Source organism: Puma concolor, chromosome C1, assembly GCF_028749965.1.
Source record: "Puma concolor isolate L17-30 chromosome C1, mPumCon1.1.hap2, whole genome shotgun sequence".
NCBI classification, from domain to species: domain Eukaryota; kingdom Metazoa; phylum Chordata; class Mammalia; order Carnivora; family Felidae; genus Puma; species Puma concolor.
In genome coordinates, this window is record NC_141674.1 from 183,653,521 (window position 1) to 183,668,464 (window position 14,944).

Here is a 14,944-nt window from a genome sequence, read left to right on the forward strand (position 1 = left end):
ATACATATGATAATCTAGTAACATAAGGGGTACAAGTGCCAAGAACATGACTTTTTTTATTATCGATAAGTGACCTAAAATTTACTTAATTTAAGCATGCAATGGTCTTGCTAGCATGGGACTACATACCGTAGAAACATAGTAACACACATCTCTATTTGTATTACTTTATATTGCATTCGATTGCACATTTCAGAAACACAAACTTACACAAGAACATTTGGGGATGATGTTTTCCTGGCCACCCCATCTAAGTGCTCTGAAATGGCAACCAAAATACCTTCTCTAAGCACTCTGACAAACAAAATGAAAAGAATAGTTGTAACAGTATTGGATATGTCTAAAACAATGAGTTATCACTGTATACAACAATTACCAAACCATATAACCAAGCCTGGTAAATAGTGGTCAAAGTGGAATTCATTTACATTACTTACAGCTGCATAAATAAAATAAACCTTATTTGTCAATATGCACCAAGGCCTATGAAACCTTGTCTCTTTAAATTTTCGTTTTTAACATTTATTCATTTTTTGAGAGACAGAGACAGAGAGACAGAGACAGAGAGAGAGCATGAGTGGGGGAGGGGCAGAGAGAGAGAGGGAGACACAGAATCTGAAGCAGGCTCCAGGCTTCTAGCTGTCAGCACAGAGCCTGACGTGGGGTTCAAACCCACAAACTGTGAGATCATGACCTGAGCCGAAGTTGGATGGTTAACAAACTGAGCCACTCAGGCGTCCCGAAACCTCGTCTCTTTGACCTAGTGGTCCTACATATGAGAACTTATCATGAGAAAGAATTCATTCAAAGAAACCAACTATATCCATAAGGACATTCACTCTAATTTAATCCACAATAGGGAGAAATGAAAAACTCCAAATGACTTTACATCTATTGAAAAACTATTATGCATGCAGATATTAAAACTATATTTAAGAAGAGGAAGCAACACTAAGGCACATTATATACATTAAACACTTGGATTCCAATGAATTTTTTTCAACAATGTGTGAGAGAATCTGAAAAATTAATGAAAACTGTTGTTAATTAGAACATGATGCCATATTCCTTCTCAATCCTGCTCTCATGATCCCCAATTCAATCATGATTTTTATTCTTATGAGCAACTTGAATGCTAAGTCCATAGTAGAGTAAAAGATGAATTTAACTGCTCAATTAATCTGTATTTGTTTCCATGACTTGAAATTTTCTACTAATAAAAATAATTACAAATGATTGAGTTGATGTTTTAGGAGATGTGGAAAATATGAAGTTATTAATTATAAGAAGTATTTGTGATTTTCTAACATTTTGGTACATATTTTTTATATACATGGGACAAAAAGGCTCACCTCAGAAACGTATATATCAAGGAGAATAATGTAAAACTATAGAGAAATGCATGCAAGGCAACTAAATACAGACTCTGTAGACCAAGGTGTATTTAATTAATGATCAAAGAAATAACTTGTAGCTGCAAGAAACAGGATTTATTACTAAAACCCAAGAAACCCTATGAAATTAATTTCATAGATTTTATCTTTGAGCTATATATTACAATTTAATTGGTAATTCAGGACTCAATTTCTATCTAAAAACAGTGCATTTATTAACCAGACATTTTTACTGTAATCACTGCCCCCAATGTGGGGCTCAAACTCATAACCCTAACATCATGAGTTGCATGCTCTGCCTACTGAGTCAGCCAGGCGCCCCTATGATACATTAATATTCCATATCTTTACTAGAAATAATAATAAATATAGCTGAGTACCTTGTGGATGGACTTAATCATAACTCTCTCCAATTCAACCAACCACTTCTCCACTTGACCTCTGGCTTTGGCTGTTGAAATGGTCTCTGTGAGTTCCACCAACTCTTCTTCACTACTCTTCATGTGAGTAATATCAAGTGTTTCTGTAAATTCTACCTTTGCAATTCCTTCAAAACATTTCTTCAAGTGAGGTTGCACCCTGTCAGGGGAAAAAATGTTCAAGAGAATTAATCAGATTAAAGCAGTTCCTAAACATCCTTTGTGTACCAATCTTTACTCACAATTTATAAATGTGCATCACGTGTCAGGCCCCTGCTAGATGCTGCTGGAGATGAAAGGCTGAGGGAAAAAGACACAGTCTCTGTCTGTATGGATTATACAGTCCAGTAGGAGGTCATCATTAATTGAATAATCACAAAAAGATCTGTAAAACTACAATTGTAATAAGAGCTACAGAGAAGACACCCACGAGGCTTTGTTTCCAACCCAATAAACTGAAAGATGTTAAAAGCAACATAAGGAACAAACCAATCTTGACTAACAGATAATACACTAATTGGAAGAATCTTCAAATGCACAAAACTAGCTTTTTCAACTGGGATCTTCAGAGACTGCTCACAAATTATGAACTAGGTTTAGCACTTTAAGTACTTTACAGTTTACTAAATCAATAGCTTTGAACATATCCAACTGTAATCATTGTAACATAGATGGAAGTGACTAAACCCCTCATTCTGGGCACATTACTAATAACCAAATGAACTCATCTTTCAATAGGCAATAAAGAATCAGAATATAAAAATTCAGATAGAAATCTGAGCCTACAGGAGGAAGTCAAACTTTCACTCTTCATAGATGACATGATACTCTATATGGAAAACCCAAAATATTCTACCCAAAAGCTGCTAGAACTGATCCATGAATTCAGCAAAGTGGCAGGATACAAAATCAATGCACAGAACTTGGTTGCATTCCTATACACAAACAATGAAGCAAGAGAAAAAGAAATCGATCCCATTTACAATTGCACCAAAAACCATAAAATACCTGGGAATAAATTTAACCAAAGAAGTGAAAAATCTATACTCTGAAAACTATAGAAAGCTTATGAAAGAAATTGAAGAAAGCACAAAAAAATGGAAAAAGATTCCATGCTCCTGGATAGGAAGAACAAATATTGTTAAAATGTCAATACTACTCAAAGCAATCTACATATTCAATGCAATCCCTATCAAAATAACACCAGCATTCTTCACAGAGCTAGAACAAATAATCCTAAAATATGGAACCAGAAAACATCCTGACAGCCAAAGCAATCTTGAAAAAGAAAACCAAAGCAGGAGGCATCACAATCCTGGACTTCAAGCTGTACTACAAAGCTGTAATCATCAAGACAGTATGGTACTGGCACAAGAACAGACACTCAGATCAATGGAACAGAATAGAGAACCCAGAAATGGACCCACAAACATATGGCCAACTAATCTTTGACAAAGCAGGAAAGAATATCCAATGGAATAAAGACAGTCTCTTCAGCAAGTGGTGCTGGGAAAACCGGACAGCACAGGCAGAAAAATGATCCTGGACCACTTTCTTACACCATACACAAAAATAAACTCAAAATGGATGAAAGACCTCAATGTAAGACAGGAAGCCATCAAAATCCTCGAGGAGAGGGGCGCCTGGGTGGTGCAGTCGGTTAAGCGTCCGACTTCAGCCAGGTCACGATCTCACGGTCCGGGAGTTCGAGCCCCGCGTCAGGCTCTGGGCTGATGGCTCAGAGCCTGGAGCCAGTTTCCGAATCTGTGTCTCCCTCTCTCTCTGCCCCTCCCCCGTTCATGCTCTGTCTCTCTCTGTCCCAAAAATAAATAAACGTTGAAAAAAAAATTAAAAAAAAAAAATCCTCGAGGAGAAAGCAGGCAAAAACCTCTTTGACCTTGGCCGCAGCAATTTCTTATTCAACACGTCTCCGGAGGCCAGGGAAACAAAAGCAAAAATGAACTATTGGGACCTCATCAAAATAAAAAGCTCTGCAAAGCAAAGGAAACAATCAGCAAGACTAAAAGGCAACCGATGGAATGGGAGAAGATATTTATTTACAGACGACATATGAGATAAAGGGTTAGTATCCAAAATCTATAAAGAACTTATCAAACTCAACACCCAAAAAACAAATAATCCAGTAAAGAAATGGGCAAAAGACGTGAATAAACACTTCTTCAAAGAAGACATCCAGATGGCCAACCGACACATGAAAAACTGCTCAACATCACACATCATCAGGGAAATACAAATCAAAACCATAATGAGATACCACCTCACACCTGTCAGAATGGCTAAGATTAACAACTCAGGCAACAACAGATGTTGGCGAGGATGCAGAGAAAGAGGATCTCTTTTGCACTGCCAGTAACAATGCAAACTGGTGCAGCCACTCTGGAAAACAATATGGAGTTTCCTCAAAAAATTAAAAATAGAACTACCCTGTGGTACCTGGGTGGCTCAGTCAGTTAAGCAACCGACTTCAGCTCAGGTCATGATCTCACAGTTTGTGAGTTCGAGCCCCATGTCAGGCTCTGCGCTGACAGCTCAGAGCCTGGAGTCCATTTCGGATTCCATGTCTCACTCTCTCTCTGCCCCTCCCCCACTCACACTCTGTCTCTTTCCTTCAAAAATAAATAAATGTTAAAAAAAAAAAAGAAAGAGGGGCGCCTGGGTGGCGCAGTCGGTTAAGCGTCTGACTTCAGCCAGGTCACGATCTCGCGGTCCGTGAGTTCAAGCTCCGCGTCAGGCTCTGGGCTGATGGCTCGGAGCCTGGAGCCTGTTTCCGATTCTGTGTCTCCCTCTCTCTCCGCACCTCCCTCGTTCATGCTCTGTCTCTCTCTGTCCCAAAAATAAATAAAAACGTTAAAAAAAAAAAATTAAAAAAAAAAAAAGAAAGAAAGAAAGAAAAATAGAACTACCCTATGACCCAGAAATTGCACTACTAGGTATTTATCCAAGGGATACAGGTATGCCGTTTCAAAGGGGCACATGCACCCCCATGTTTATAGCAGCACTATCGACAATAGCCAAAGTATGGAAAGAGCCCCAATGTCCATCGATGGATGAATGGATAAAGATGTGGTATGTATGTATGTACGTATGTATGTATGTATGTATGTGTACATATACATACATACAATGGAGTATTACTCGGCAATAAAAAGAATGAAATCTTGCCCTTTGCAACTACATGGATGGAACTAGAGGGTATTCTGCTAAGTGAAAATAGTCAGACAAAGACAAATATCATATGACTTCACTTATATGAGGAATTTAAGATACAAAACAGATGAACATAAAGGAAGGGAAACAAAAATAATATAAAAACAGGGAGTGGGACAAAACATAAGAGACTCTTAAATACGGAGAACAAACAGAGGGTTACTGGAGGGGTTGTGGGAGGGGGGATGGGCTAAATGGGTAAGGGGCATTAAGGAATCTACTCCTGAACTCTTTGTTGTACTATATGCTAACTAACTTGGATAAAAATTTAAAAATAAATAAATGAAAGTTAAAAAATATATATATAAAATAGCAAAAAAAAAAAAAAAGAAGAAGAAGAAAGGAAATTTGAGCCTAAATTTATCTTTTTGTCTGGATTCCTTGTCTCCTACTTTGAAGGCACAAGACACAAAACTAACAAATTTAATAACTTTCCATTCACTGCTGTACACCAGACATACACACTTTTCTAAGAAACTGGGCATCCGCATCGGGGAAGAAAAAGAAGTCCAAATTCTCTGCCATCATGGAGCTTATGTTCTGCTAGAGGAAATCAGACAGTAAACAAGTAAGTACATGGTGGAGTGTTCCAGATGCTACAAAAGAGGCCGAAGGAAATAAAAGCGGAGACGATAATCCACTGGCTAGGCAGTGCTGGAAGGGTTGCCATTTTAAATACAGTGGTCAGGGAAAGTCTTCCTGAGGTGCAGACCTTTGAGCATATTTCCACAAAAGTCTAGAAGAGGTAAAAGAAGTCAGAGATATTCAGGTAAGGAGCAACTTCCGCAAAGATGGTGGTACACGGATGTAGGGGGCTGCCCCTTTTATAGTGGACTTAGAAGAACAGATAATGGGACACCACCAGTGGGGGTCACTGCAAGCCACTGAGAGCGAGGTGTTCTGAAAAATATGTAGGAGAAAATGGATAAATTAGAAATCCTCCCCAAGATTTATCACGTTTGGAAAAATCACCTTCAATGACATTACTTATGTCATTTTAAATAATTACATTGGTTATTGATAATACTGGGAATATTCTGGAACATGATTATATGTGTTTTTATTCTGCCTTATTTTAAAAAGTAAATTTAAGCAGATAAATTTAGCTATGTGCTACGTGTGTAAGTTACTTACCTAGTGGGATCTTTAGTCTCAGACAGTATCTCAAGAAGTTCATCATTAGACAAGAAAAAGAATCTGGGGAAGAAGAGACGTTTCTTTTCCAAATATTCATTAAGTCCTTTAAGAATGAGTTCCAAAAGTTCGTTTGATTTTTTCAGCCGTTCCAGCATTCTCTCAATAGTTACAACGTGTAGAACATGTTTATCCTAAAAATAAACACCCAATTCAAAAATATTAGATACTAGCTTTATTTGTATTCTTATTGTATTTGAGATTGCCTGTTTTTAATCAAACAAAGGTCAACCAACATTTAAAATGAATATTTTTTAAAAGTAGCCTCACAGACTCTAGGTCTAACTAGCCTCTTTAATTAGTAAGAGTCATGTTGACTTGATCCTTAGTGATGTTGCTCACAGTGTCTCATTCTACACTGGAAAGCGTGAGAGACAGAAAATGAGTGTGAGGGGGGAGGGAAGGAAGAGAGGGATGCGGGGGGTGAACGCTCATGCACTGGGATGGGGCAAGAACAGGGAACTCACAGGAAGGATGGGGGAAACAAAATAGTATGAGATGTGTTTGTCTTTCATTCATTGAGAAAAGTATTCTAAAATGATAAATCAGCATTACTTCATATATTATTGTTATCGATAATAAACACAATCTCTGTTTTATAACTGTAGATAAAAATATAAGTGTTTGAGGGTGAAGAAAGGAGTTTTCAATAAAAATCTTACACTGCAAAAACTGTATTTGGAACTACAGAGGAACACTGCTTGCTAAAGGACTTAAGTTTCAGGTATATTCTTCCTGATCACTCTAGAAGCTAAAACTGTGCTACCTCTAAGGCATGGACCTTTGAATATTTTATCACGGAAAAGTGCAACTGTGAGCTGTTTGGTTTGAAGCAATTTAAACACAGTCAAGTATTTAAAAGAGCTTTCTTTTATGCTGTGGGATGCAAGGTAAGAATTGTAACTGAAAGCTGATCTTAAGAACTGATATTTTTAAAAAGTAAATAGTTTATTGATTTATAAAAATAGCCATACAAACAACCACTGGGTTTATGAAAATCTTTAGAAACACATTATTAAAATATGCTCTAGATACAGTTGAAATAAAATTATTTTTCCTTCTTTTTCCTTAACACCTGACTGAGGTCATCCAGGTCTAGTGTTGGCCTTTTAATTCCAAACTCCATGTTCACCACTGACATCAATGACAGAATAGTAAAAGTGCTTTACTAAATAAGCATCAATGTGTTAGAAAGAGGTGCTAGGGGCACCTGCGTGGCTCAGTTGGTTAAGCGTCCGACTTTGGCTCAGGTCATGATCTCATAGTTGTGAGTTCGAGCCCTGCATCGGGCTCTGTGCTGACAGCTCAGAACCTAGAGCTTCCTCTGCCCCTCCCCTGCTTGAACTCTATCTCTCTGTCTCTCTCTCAAAAATAAACATTTAAAAAAACTTTTTTAAAGAAAGAGTACTAAAACACATTAGAGATTTTAATCACCAGACCAAATAATAAACCTGTGAGAACACACTAGTACATTTATTAATACAAGGAACAGGACATTTTAGAATGTATAGATATTAAGAAAATGTTAAAAGATTAAACATGGAATTTCAAGAACTAATTTAGCTTATTTGTAGTACTCAGCCTTGACTAAGAGATCAACCAAAAATATCAGCTGTAAATTGTTCTATACAGAAATTTTCTTCTTCTGCAGGACCCTCTAAAATGTTTTTGTTAATATACTTTGTAAGTAGTCGAAAAGGAAAGATACACTTTTCTGCTTTTTTTTTAAATTTCTTTTTAATGTTCGTTTATTTTTGAGAAAGGGAGAAAGACAGAGCATGAGAGGGGCAGAGAGAAAAGGAGACACAGAATCCAAAGCAGGCTCCAGGCTCGGACCTGTCAGCAGAACCTGACATGGGGCTCACGGGGCTCAAACTCATTAACCATGAGATCATGACCTGAGCCGAAGTCGGACACTTAGCCAAATGAGCCACCCAGGCACTCCTGCTTTGTTTTGAATTTTAACAACATAACTTAGAAACAGCAGTTTACTCAAAGAATAATTATCATTAATATCTGTTTTCTCAGTGAAACAGGTTCACATGAAATATGTAACATATTGGTGTATTATCTTTAATTTTTTTTAAGTTTATTTATTTTAAGAGAGAGAGAAAGAGAGAAAATGAGTGGAGGAGGGACAAAGAGAGAAGGGGAAAAAGGATCCAAGGGGGGCTTCTGTGGTGACGGCAGAAAGCCCAATATGGGGCTCGAACCCACAATCTGCGGATCATGACCTGAGCTGAAGTCAGATACTTAACCAACTAGGCCACCCAGGTGCCCCTATATTAACTTATCTTTAAAGAGACAATATTTAAAAGACATTTTATTTCTTAACAGTTTTATGTTTAAATACTTTTAAAACACATGTAAAAAGAAGCATGACAAAAACTCAGATCATCATTTAAATGTGCAATTCATCCAATTAAGGATAGAGGAGCACACTTGAATTCCTAAATCCAAAATCCAAAATGGTGTTCTCAGAGTGCCACCTTCTGGTCAATATGCCTTTCCTTGTTGGAAAAAAAAAAAGAAACTGAATACTTGCTAATAAATATGGAAAAACCCCTTTCATATATTAATATTTGTTTTATTTTCAAAGAATTTATTACAATATTGCTATTTTGGGTCTGAGGTTTAAAAACTAAAGAAAAATTCAGCTATCTATTTTTTCTTTAATTTTTTAATGTTTATTTATTTTGGAGAGATGGGGGGGCGTCGGGGAGGAGTGTTGCAGAGAAACAGATAGAAGGAGACAAGGAATTCGAAAAAGGCTCTAGGCTCTGAGCCATCAGCACAGAGCCCCACTCGGGGCTTAAACCCACACACTGTGAGATCATGACCTGAGCCGAAGTTCGACACCCAAACGACCGAGCCACCCAGGCGCCCCGAAAAATTCAGTTATTTAAAACAACAGTTCATACTTCTTTCCCTAAATATTATAATTACAAAAGAAATACTTCTGGAAACACCTAACATTCAAGTAAAAAAATTTTTATTGAATTCCTCAGGTCAAACCTAGTTAGCCAAATTAGCTCAACGACTGAACCAAACATTCTAGCTCTCAATGAACAAAGGCAATAATCTCTGTACCTTTGTGCATGGACTTAAGGAAAAAATGTATAAAACTAATCATCTCGTGACTGGAAAGTAAAGTACCTTCACTTTCTTCCTGTGAGAAAGTGAACTTAATAAAGACTGCATCAGATAAAGCAAAGCACAGACCTGGTCCTAAACCCCCATCCTCCTTATTACCTGTCTGACCTTGAGTCATTTACTTAACCCAAGTCTCTATTTTACCTTTAACATGGGAATAAGAGCCCTCTCTCAAAATTGTTGTGAGGACCAAGTTAGATAAAATATTTGAAGCACCTAAAATGGTCTAAGTATGGGAAGCACGTATACTTGAAACTACCCTTTCCATTTTCTCTTCCATAGCTGTCTATTGAAGAGACTGAGACAGACAGACAGACATTACTGGGGGGTAGGGTGAGGTGGATGGAAGGCATGAGGCAGTTACTCCACTCCATCAGTTTTATGGAGTTAAAATGAACAGTTTATAATCTTCCATCCTTCAGGTAAGCTATTTATCATTGTAAAATAAAACTGGCTGTTAAGTTCCTTTAAGGATTGCCATAAAATCTTAGTCCACAGTAGGCATTCCATCAGCATTTGTTGAGTGCATGAGTGAATGCAGGATGAGGTTCGTCTGTAGACCTACAGAGGAACTCAAGTAAGTACAACCCTCCATGTTGCACCAGGATGGAGCTTATCAGCTGTGTTCTCAGGACATAACAGCAGGATGTTCTAATAGGAAGCTACTAGAAATTTGAAACTTAATGTGAGCCCCTTGACACTTTATTTACTTCATGTCTCCTGGAGGGGAAGAAAAGGAATTGTTAACCATCGTATTTTTGGGGGGGTCGGGGTGGGTTAAAGAAACAATTTTCCAAATTTGATGTGTCTTCTTTTTTTTTTTTTTTTTTTTAATTTTTTTTTTTTTAATTTTTTTTTTTTTTGCAACGTTTATTTATTTTTGGGACAGAGAGAGACAGAGCATGAACGGGTGAGGGGCACAGAGAGAGGGAGACACAGAATCGGAAACAGGCTCCAGGCTCTGAGCCATCAGCCCAGAGCCCGACGCGGGGCTCGAACTCACGGACCGCGAGATCGTGACCTGGCTGAAGTCGGAGGCTTAACCGACTGCGCCACCCAGGCGCCCCTGATGTGTCTTCTTATGCATCATAAGTATCACTACTCTCAGCAGCTCAAATGACAACCTACTGGTTGATTTACATTTTAAAACCTGTGATATCAGGGGCCTGAAACTTGAATTTGGGTATAGAGAGAAAGCATTCTAATTACTGCCAGCAGGAAGCTTCACAGAAAGTACCATTCCATATGCTTAATGGAATTAAGCTCAAGCCAGTTCAGTAAATGTCCAAAAGCATAAGCTTCCTAATCAGAAATCCCTGGACAACGGAAAACTTGTAAGATACTCATTAAGGCTTTTAGCACTAAGAGATAAAACGTGGATTCATGGAGTAGGCCTGAGGATACACTGCCTTGCATATTTTTCAGGTTTCTGCCAAGGCTTCTGGCAAGGGAGGCTCAGCAGTAGGACGGTCAGGGACCCAGAGTCTATCAAATAAACTCAAATGTCCTCATCTCCGGTTCTCACCATCCTATTCTTTCCCAATAAGTAATCTACCTTTCACATAACAGATCTGGCAAGGCTAGCAATTAAATTACATTGCAGTTTGGCAACCCACTGAATCAGACTCTATCACTCATTTTTGGCTACATCCAACTTGTAGCTACGAGAAATAAGAGGCTTTTTGATTGCAGTCACAGGGGCTCCTTAGTCCTCTGACCATGTCTTGAGCTAGTTTTCAACTCTGAACTAAGCCATTTCATTCCTTTATTTCTCTAGTGCCTTTGAAAGAATTCAGCCCATCTCATACCCTTTTATCCCAGATCCTACCATATTATCTTATTCCAGCAGCCACTGGGTCCACCAAAAGATTGCCTGTAAAATAAGACTCTTCATTCCAGGAGACCAAGGGCATAATTTAAGTGATTTGTATACTGTATGCCAGGTACCATGAATGTTCCATTTTCAAATGGAAACTAGATTTTCATTATTCTCAAACCCAACTGGGTCATATAAACAATCCTAGTTCCATCTTTGAGGTGTTTATACATTTCAGAGTTCAGTGCAAAATCCTTCTAGGTATATTAGGCGAAAAAGACATTTAACGTAGGGAATTCAGTGACTGAAACAGCATCAGAAGGTCTGGGGTAGCACACCCTAAGTTGAGCTTTCAGGAGAGACTTCTAAGACACTGTGGAACTGAACTTCCAGGAGCATGTCTACTTCTGCCCCAATCAGAACAAAAGGATACACCACTATAACTGTGCATTCAAGAACACACTATAGTGGCTGCGATTCTAGGGCTCAGAGAGCCACCATCATCACTGCCCCTGGACACCTATAAAACTGATGACCAGACATTAAGTCCTGCTGGAAAAGAAAAAAAAAGTCACATGTTCATGATCTTGCCTGACAGCAGAAACCGCTAAGACAGCGAGAAGGTGGCTACTGTTTCACTTATGCTTTCCAAACCTCAAATGAGTGTTTATAGTTGTCTAAATCCAATTCACTGCCAAAAAACTAGATGCTATGGAGTCTGAGAGATGGGGTTTTTAGCTTTCCAGCTCACTAGAAAGAAGTGAGATGTATGGTGCCGAGTGGTCATATTTATGAAAGAAAGAAAGAAAGAAAGAAAGAAAGAAAGAAAGAAAGAAAGAAAGGAAGGAAGGAAGGAAGGAAGGAAGGAAGGAAGGAAGGAAGGAAGGAAGGAAGGAAGAAAGAAAGACTCCTAAGTTTCTCATCTAAGCAACCAGCGGAATGGTATTTATGTCTACTGAGAAGGAGTTAGACTACAAAAGGAAAGTTTTGTGGAGAAGTTCAGGAGTGCATTCCTCTGCCTGTAAGGAATATACACAAAACTCATAAGGGTCAAAAGTCAAGTTTGGGAGCGAGTGCGGTATACATGAAGAATGATTATCTACTTCTTTCACCTCCAGATGGCATGAAATTAACTGGTTTTCATCCCTGAATGTTAGGAAGGGGGCCAAGAGATTCCCTAGAAATGTTTGCAAGTGTCTACAAAGAGAGGAAGCTAACATCTTCACCAACTGGAACTCTGCCCCATCACTGGGTGCACTGACCTCCTCTAGTGCTACCAGAGCAGGGAAAGAACACTGGGAGAAAACAGTTGGTGGGATGACCAGGTGAAGAAGGGGCAAAGAGTATGTGCTCAAGGTTAATAAGAGGTACAGAAGATAGATACCCCCTTCCTGCAAGCCCTAGATGAAATCAAGACTTATGAAATACTGCTGTAGCAGAGATTAGAAACACACACAAGAGAGAAATGTGGTAATAGCCACCATGGAAGGTCAGGCTGAAGGTTGAAGGTGCCAGATCTCACGAAGGATGAACAAACCTGGAAGAGATGCTCAACACAGAATCTCTTAGCAGCCAGGGCTCATCCAGGGGGCTTCACCTGTCCACACTGAGTCAATCTGTGGACTTCAACTGTCCACAACTGATGAAAAAGCTAGACCAGTTGTGATGACCAACAGTAAAGATATAGTGCCTGGACACCACTCACAGGAGGTTGTCCATCTTATGACCACAGATGAAAAGGACAGCCAATTTGGCTGGATCAGTTATATCAGTAAATCCTCTCTCACTCTTGCCCTCTCTCTTTCTCTCCCTCTTCCTATCTTTCTCCCCCTTCCTCCCTCTCCCTTATTCTCTTTGACCCAGCACCAGGCAACAAGCCCAGGAAGGAGAGACATAGCATAGGAGAGCAGTCCCCACATCTCCCCAACACTGCAACCTCAGGTTTACCTACCCTGTGCAGAGAAGAAGAGCTTTGGATAGAACATGAGATTGAGGTTTTGAAACAGGTGTAGCTAAGTCTTCATAGGCAAAAGTATATTAATGGTGACTGAAAAATTTCTGGAATTAGATCAAAAGGTTAATAAATCTCACTCCTCTTGAGAAAGGATCTTTGGTAGCAGGTATCAAAACATGTAACTATCCTTTACATTCTAGATTTAACCTCGGAGACTTTTCTCTTGCCTGGTTCTAAAAGAACCTTTATTAGGAATTCCTCAGATGGAAAGTGATGGCTTTTTGTATCCAACATTTAATCTAATGACATCTCTACTACACAAGTCAACTCACTCGACTTCCTGAGCGAATATAGATTGATGTTTATTTTCAAAGCTTCGGAGAGTATGGACAAAAGCTGTCCTGAATACTAGCATATTGAGAAAAAGAAAATGGAAAGCCAGTTCAGGAAGACAATCAGGTCTTACAGCAAAAGTAAAGGAAGTGTCACCCAAAAGAAACTGCTTATTTGGGAATAAGAGTAAGTTATGTTTTGTCTGCTTTCCTTAAAAAAAGAAAAAACATATGGTGTTTTATCAGTTTTAGGTGTACTTGTTTGTTTTTAATTCAGCAGTGTGATAGAATTGAAAATCTGCCTCCTTAATTTACGAGTCCCAGTATAGCTGCCCTTTTCTAGGCATTGTAATATTTATAAAATTTCCTCAGCAATATGAGGTTTTGAAGGGTATTTTGATCAGATACAAAAAAATAATGCATTTTTTATTTTAAAAATTATCTTAACTAGGAGAATACAAACATCTACCTTTTGCTTTTGCGGCAGCCAAAAAAAATCTACTTCATCCTTTTCCAAATGAAAACGTGTACATTTTACAAGGGGTTTGCCCTATTGTAAGGAAACAATATATGAAAGGCTAAATTTTTTAAATACGTTAGAGATGATTAAATGTATTACAGTGTGACTCACTATAGGTCCTTTAAATATAGACTTCCAGTGTGATTAATTTTACAAAAGTTTAGGTTATACAGAGATTTGTTTCAAGTATTATTACATAAAATGAAATAAACTTATTCAATCCATGTCTATCTTTCTGAATATTTTCCTAGCAGATGTATAGTTGATGTTGATATAGTATTGTTAGTATTTAGGATTATAGTCACAGTTTTCAAAGTTTAAGTAATAAAATTATGTGTATTTATATTTTAGGGTAGGAAAATTTTAAGATAATACTCATTCTACCTTATAATATTGTATTTGATCAAAAACACCAGTGGATAAATTTACATTCATTTAACGACTATAATTTAATAACTAATATTTCTTCTATTTTAATGTTAACTTCCTGGTAACATACACACTGTGCTTTGTGGGCAGTAAATGTCTTTTGAATTGAACAAAAAAAAAATCGTATCTTTTTCACTGTTACTCGTATTTACCAAATTCCATCCTTAACTAAAATTGTAAGTTCTCCTCCACAGTATTTGTGTTTTGACTGATTGATTGCATTTTCTTTGTATTTATTGGTATCTTTAAATTTATCTTTGCAACTCATCTTTTTTTAGATGCCTGAAGAGAAACAATGATTGAGTGGCACGCTAGCATGTTTCCACCACAGTGTATCTCAGTGGTGGTGCAGCCCATAACAAAGGGACATAGAATAGAGGGGGACATCGAGCTCTGTGTACAGTGTCTTCCTAGCAGAGCATCCCGTAGGCACCACTAATAGAACCATAGGTCATCAAATAATTCAAATTACTTCGGACCTCAAGGATATCAGAAGATATCTAGT

At 38.1% G+C, this 14,944-nt stretch overlaps 1 protein-coding gene across 4 annotated transcripts in view; it reads right to left on the minus strand.

Annotated features, from left to right (window-relative positions):
* Positions 1-14,944, minus strand: part of DNAH7 (dynein axonemal heavy chain 7) — a 271,037-nt gene that overhangs the window by 187,096 nt on the left and 68,997 nt on the right. For all 4 annotated transcript variants that reach the window (XM_086719178.1, XM_086719180.1, XM_025929537.2 and 1 more), the window contains 2 exons: positions 6,176-6,369; positions 1,775-1,973 (listed from right to left, as the gene is read on the minus strand). In XM_086719178.1, the coding sequence (XP_086575304.1) occupies positions 1,775-1,973; positions 6,176-6,369 (393 nt within the window). The remainder of the gene's footprint in view (positions 1-1,774; positions 1,974-6,175; positions 6,370-14,944) is intronic.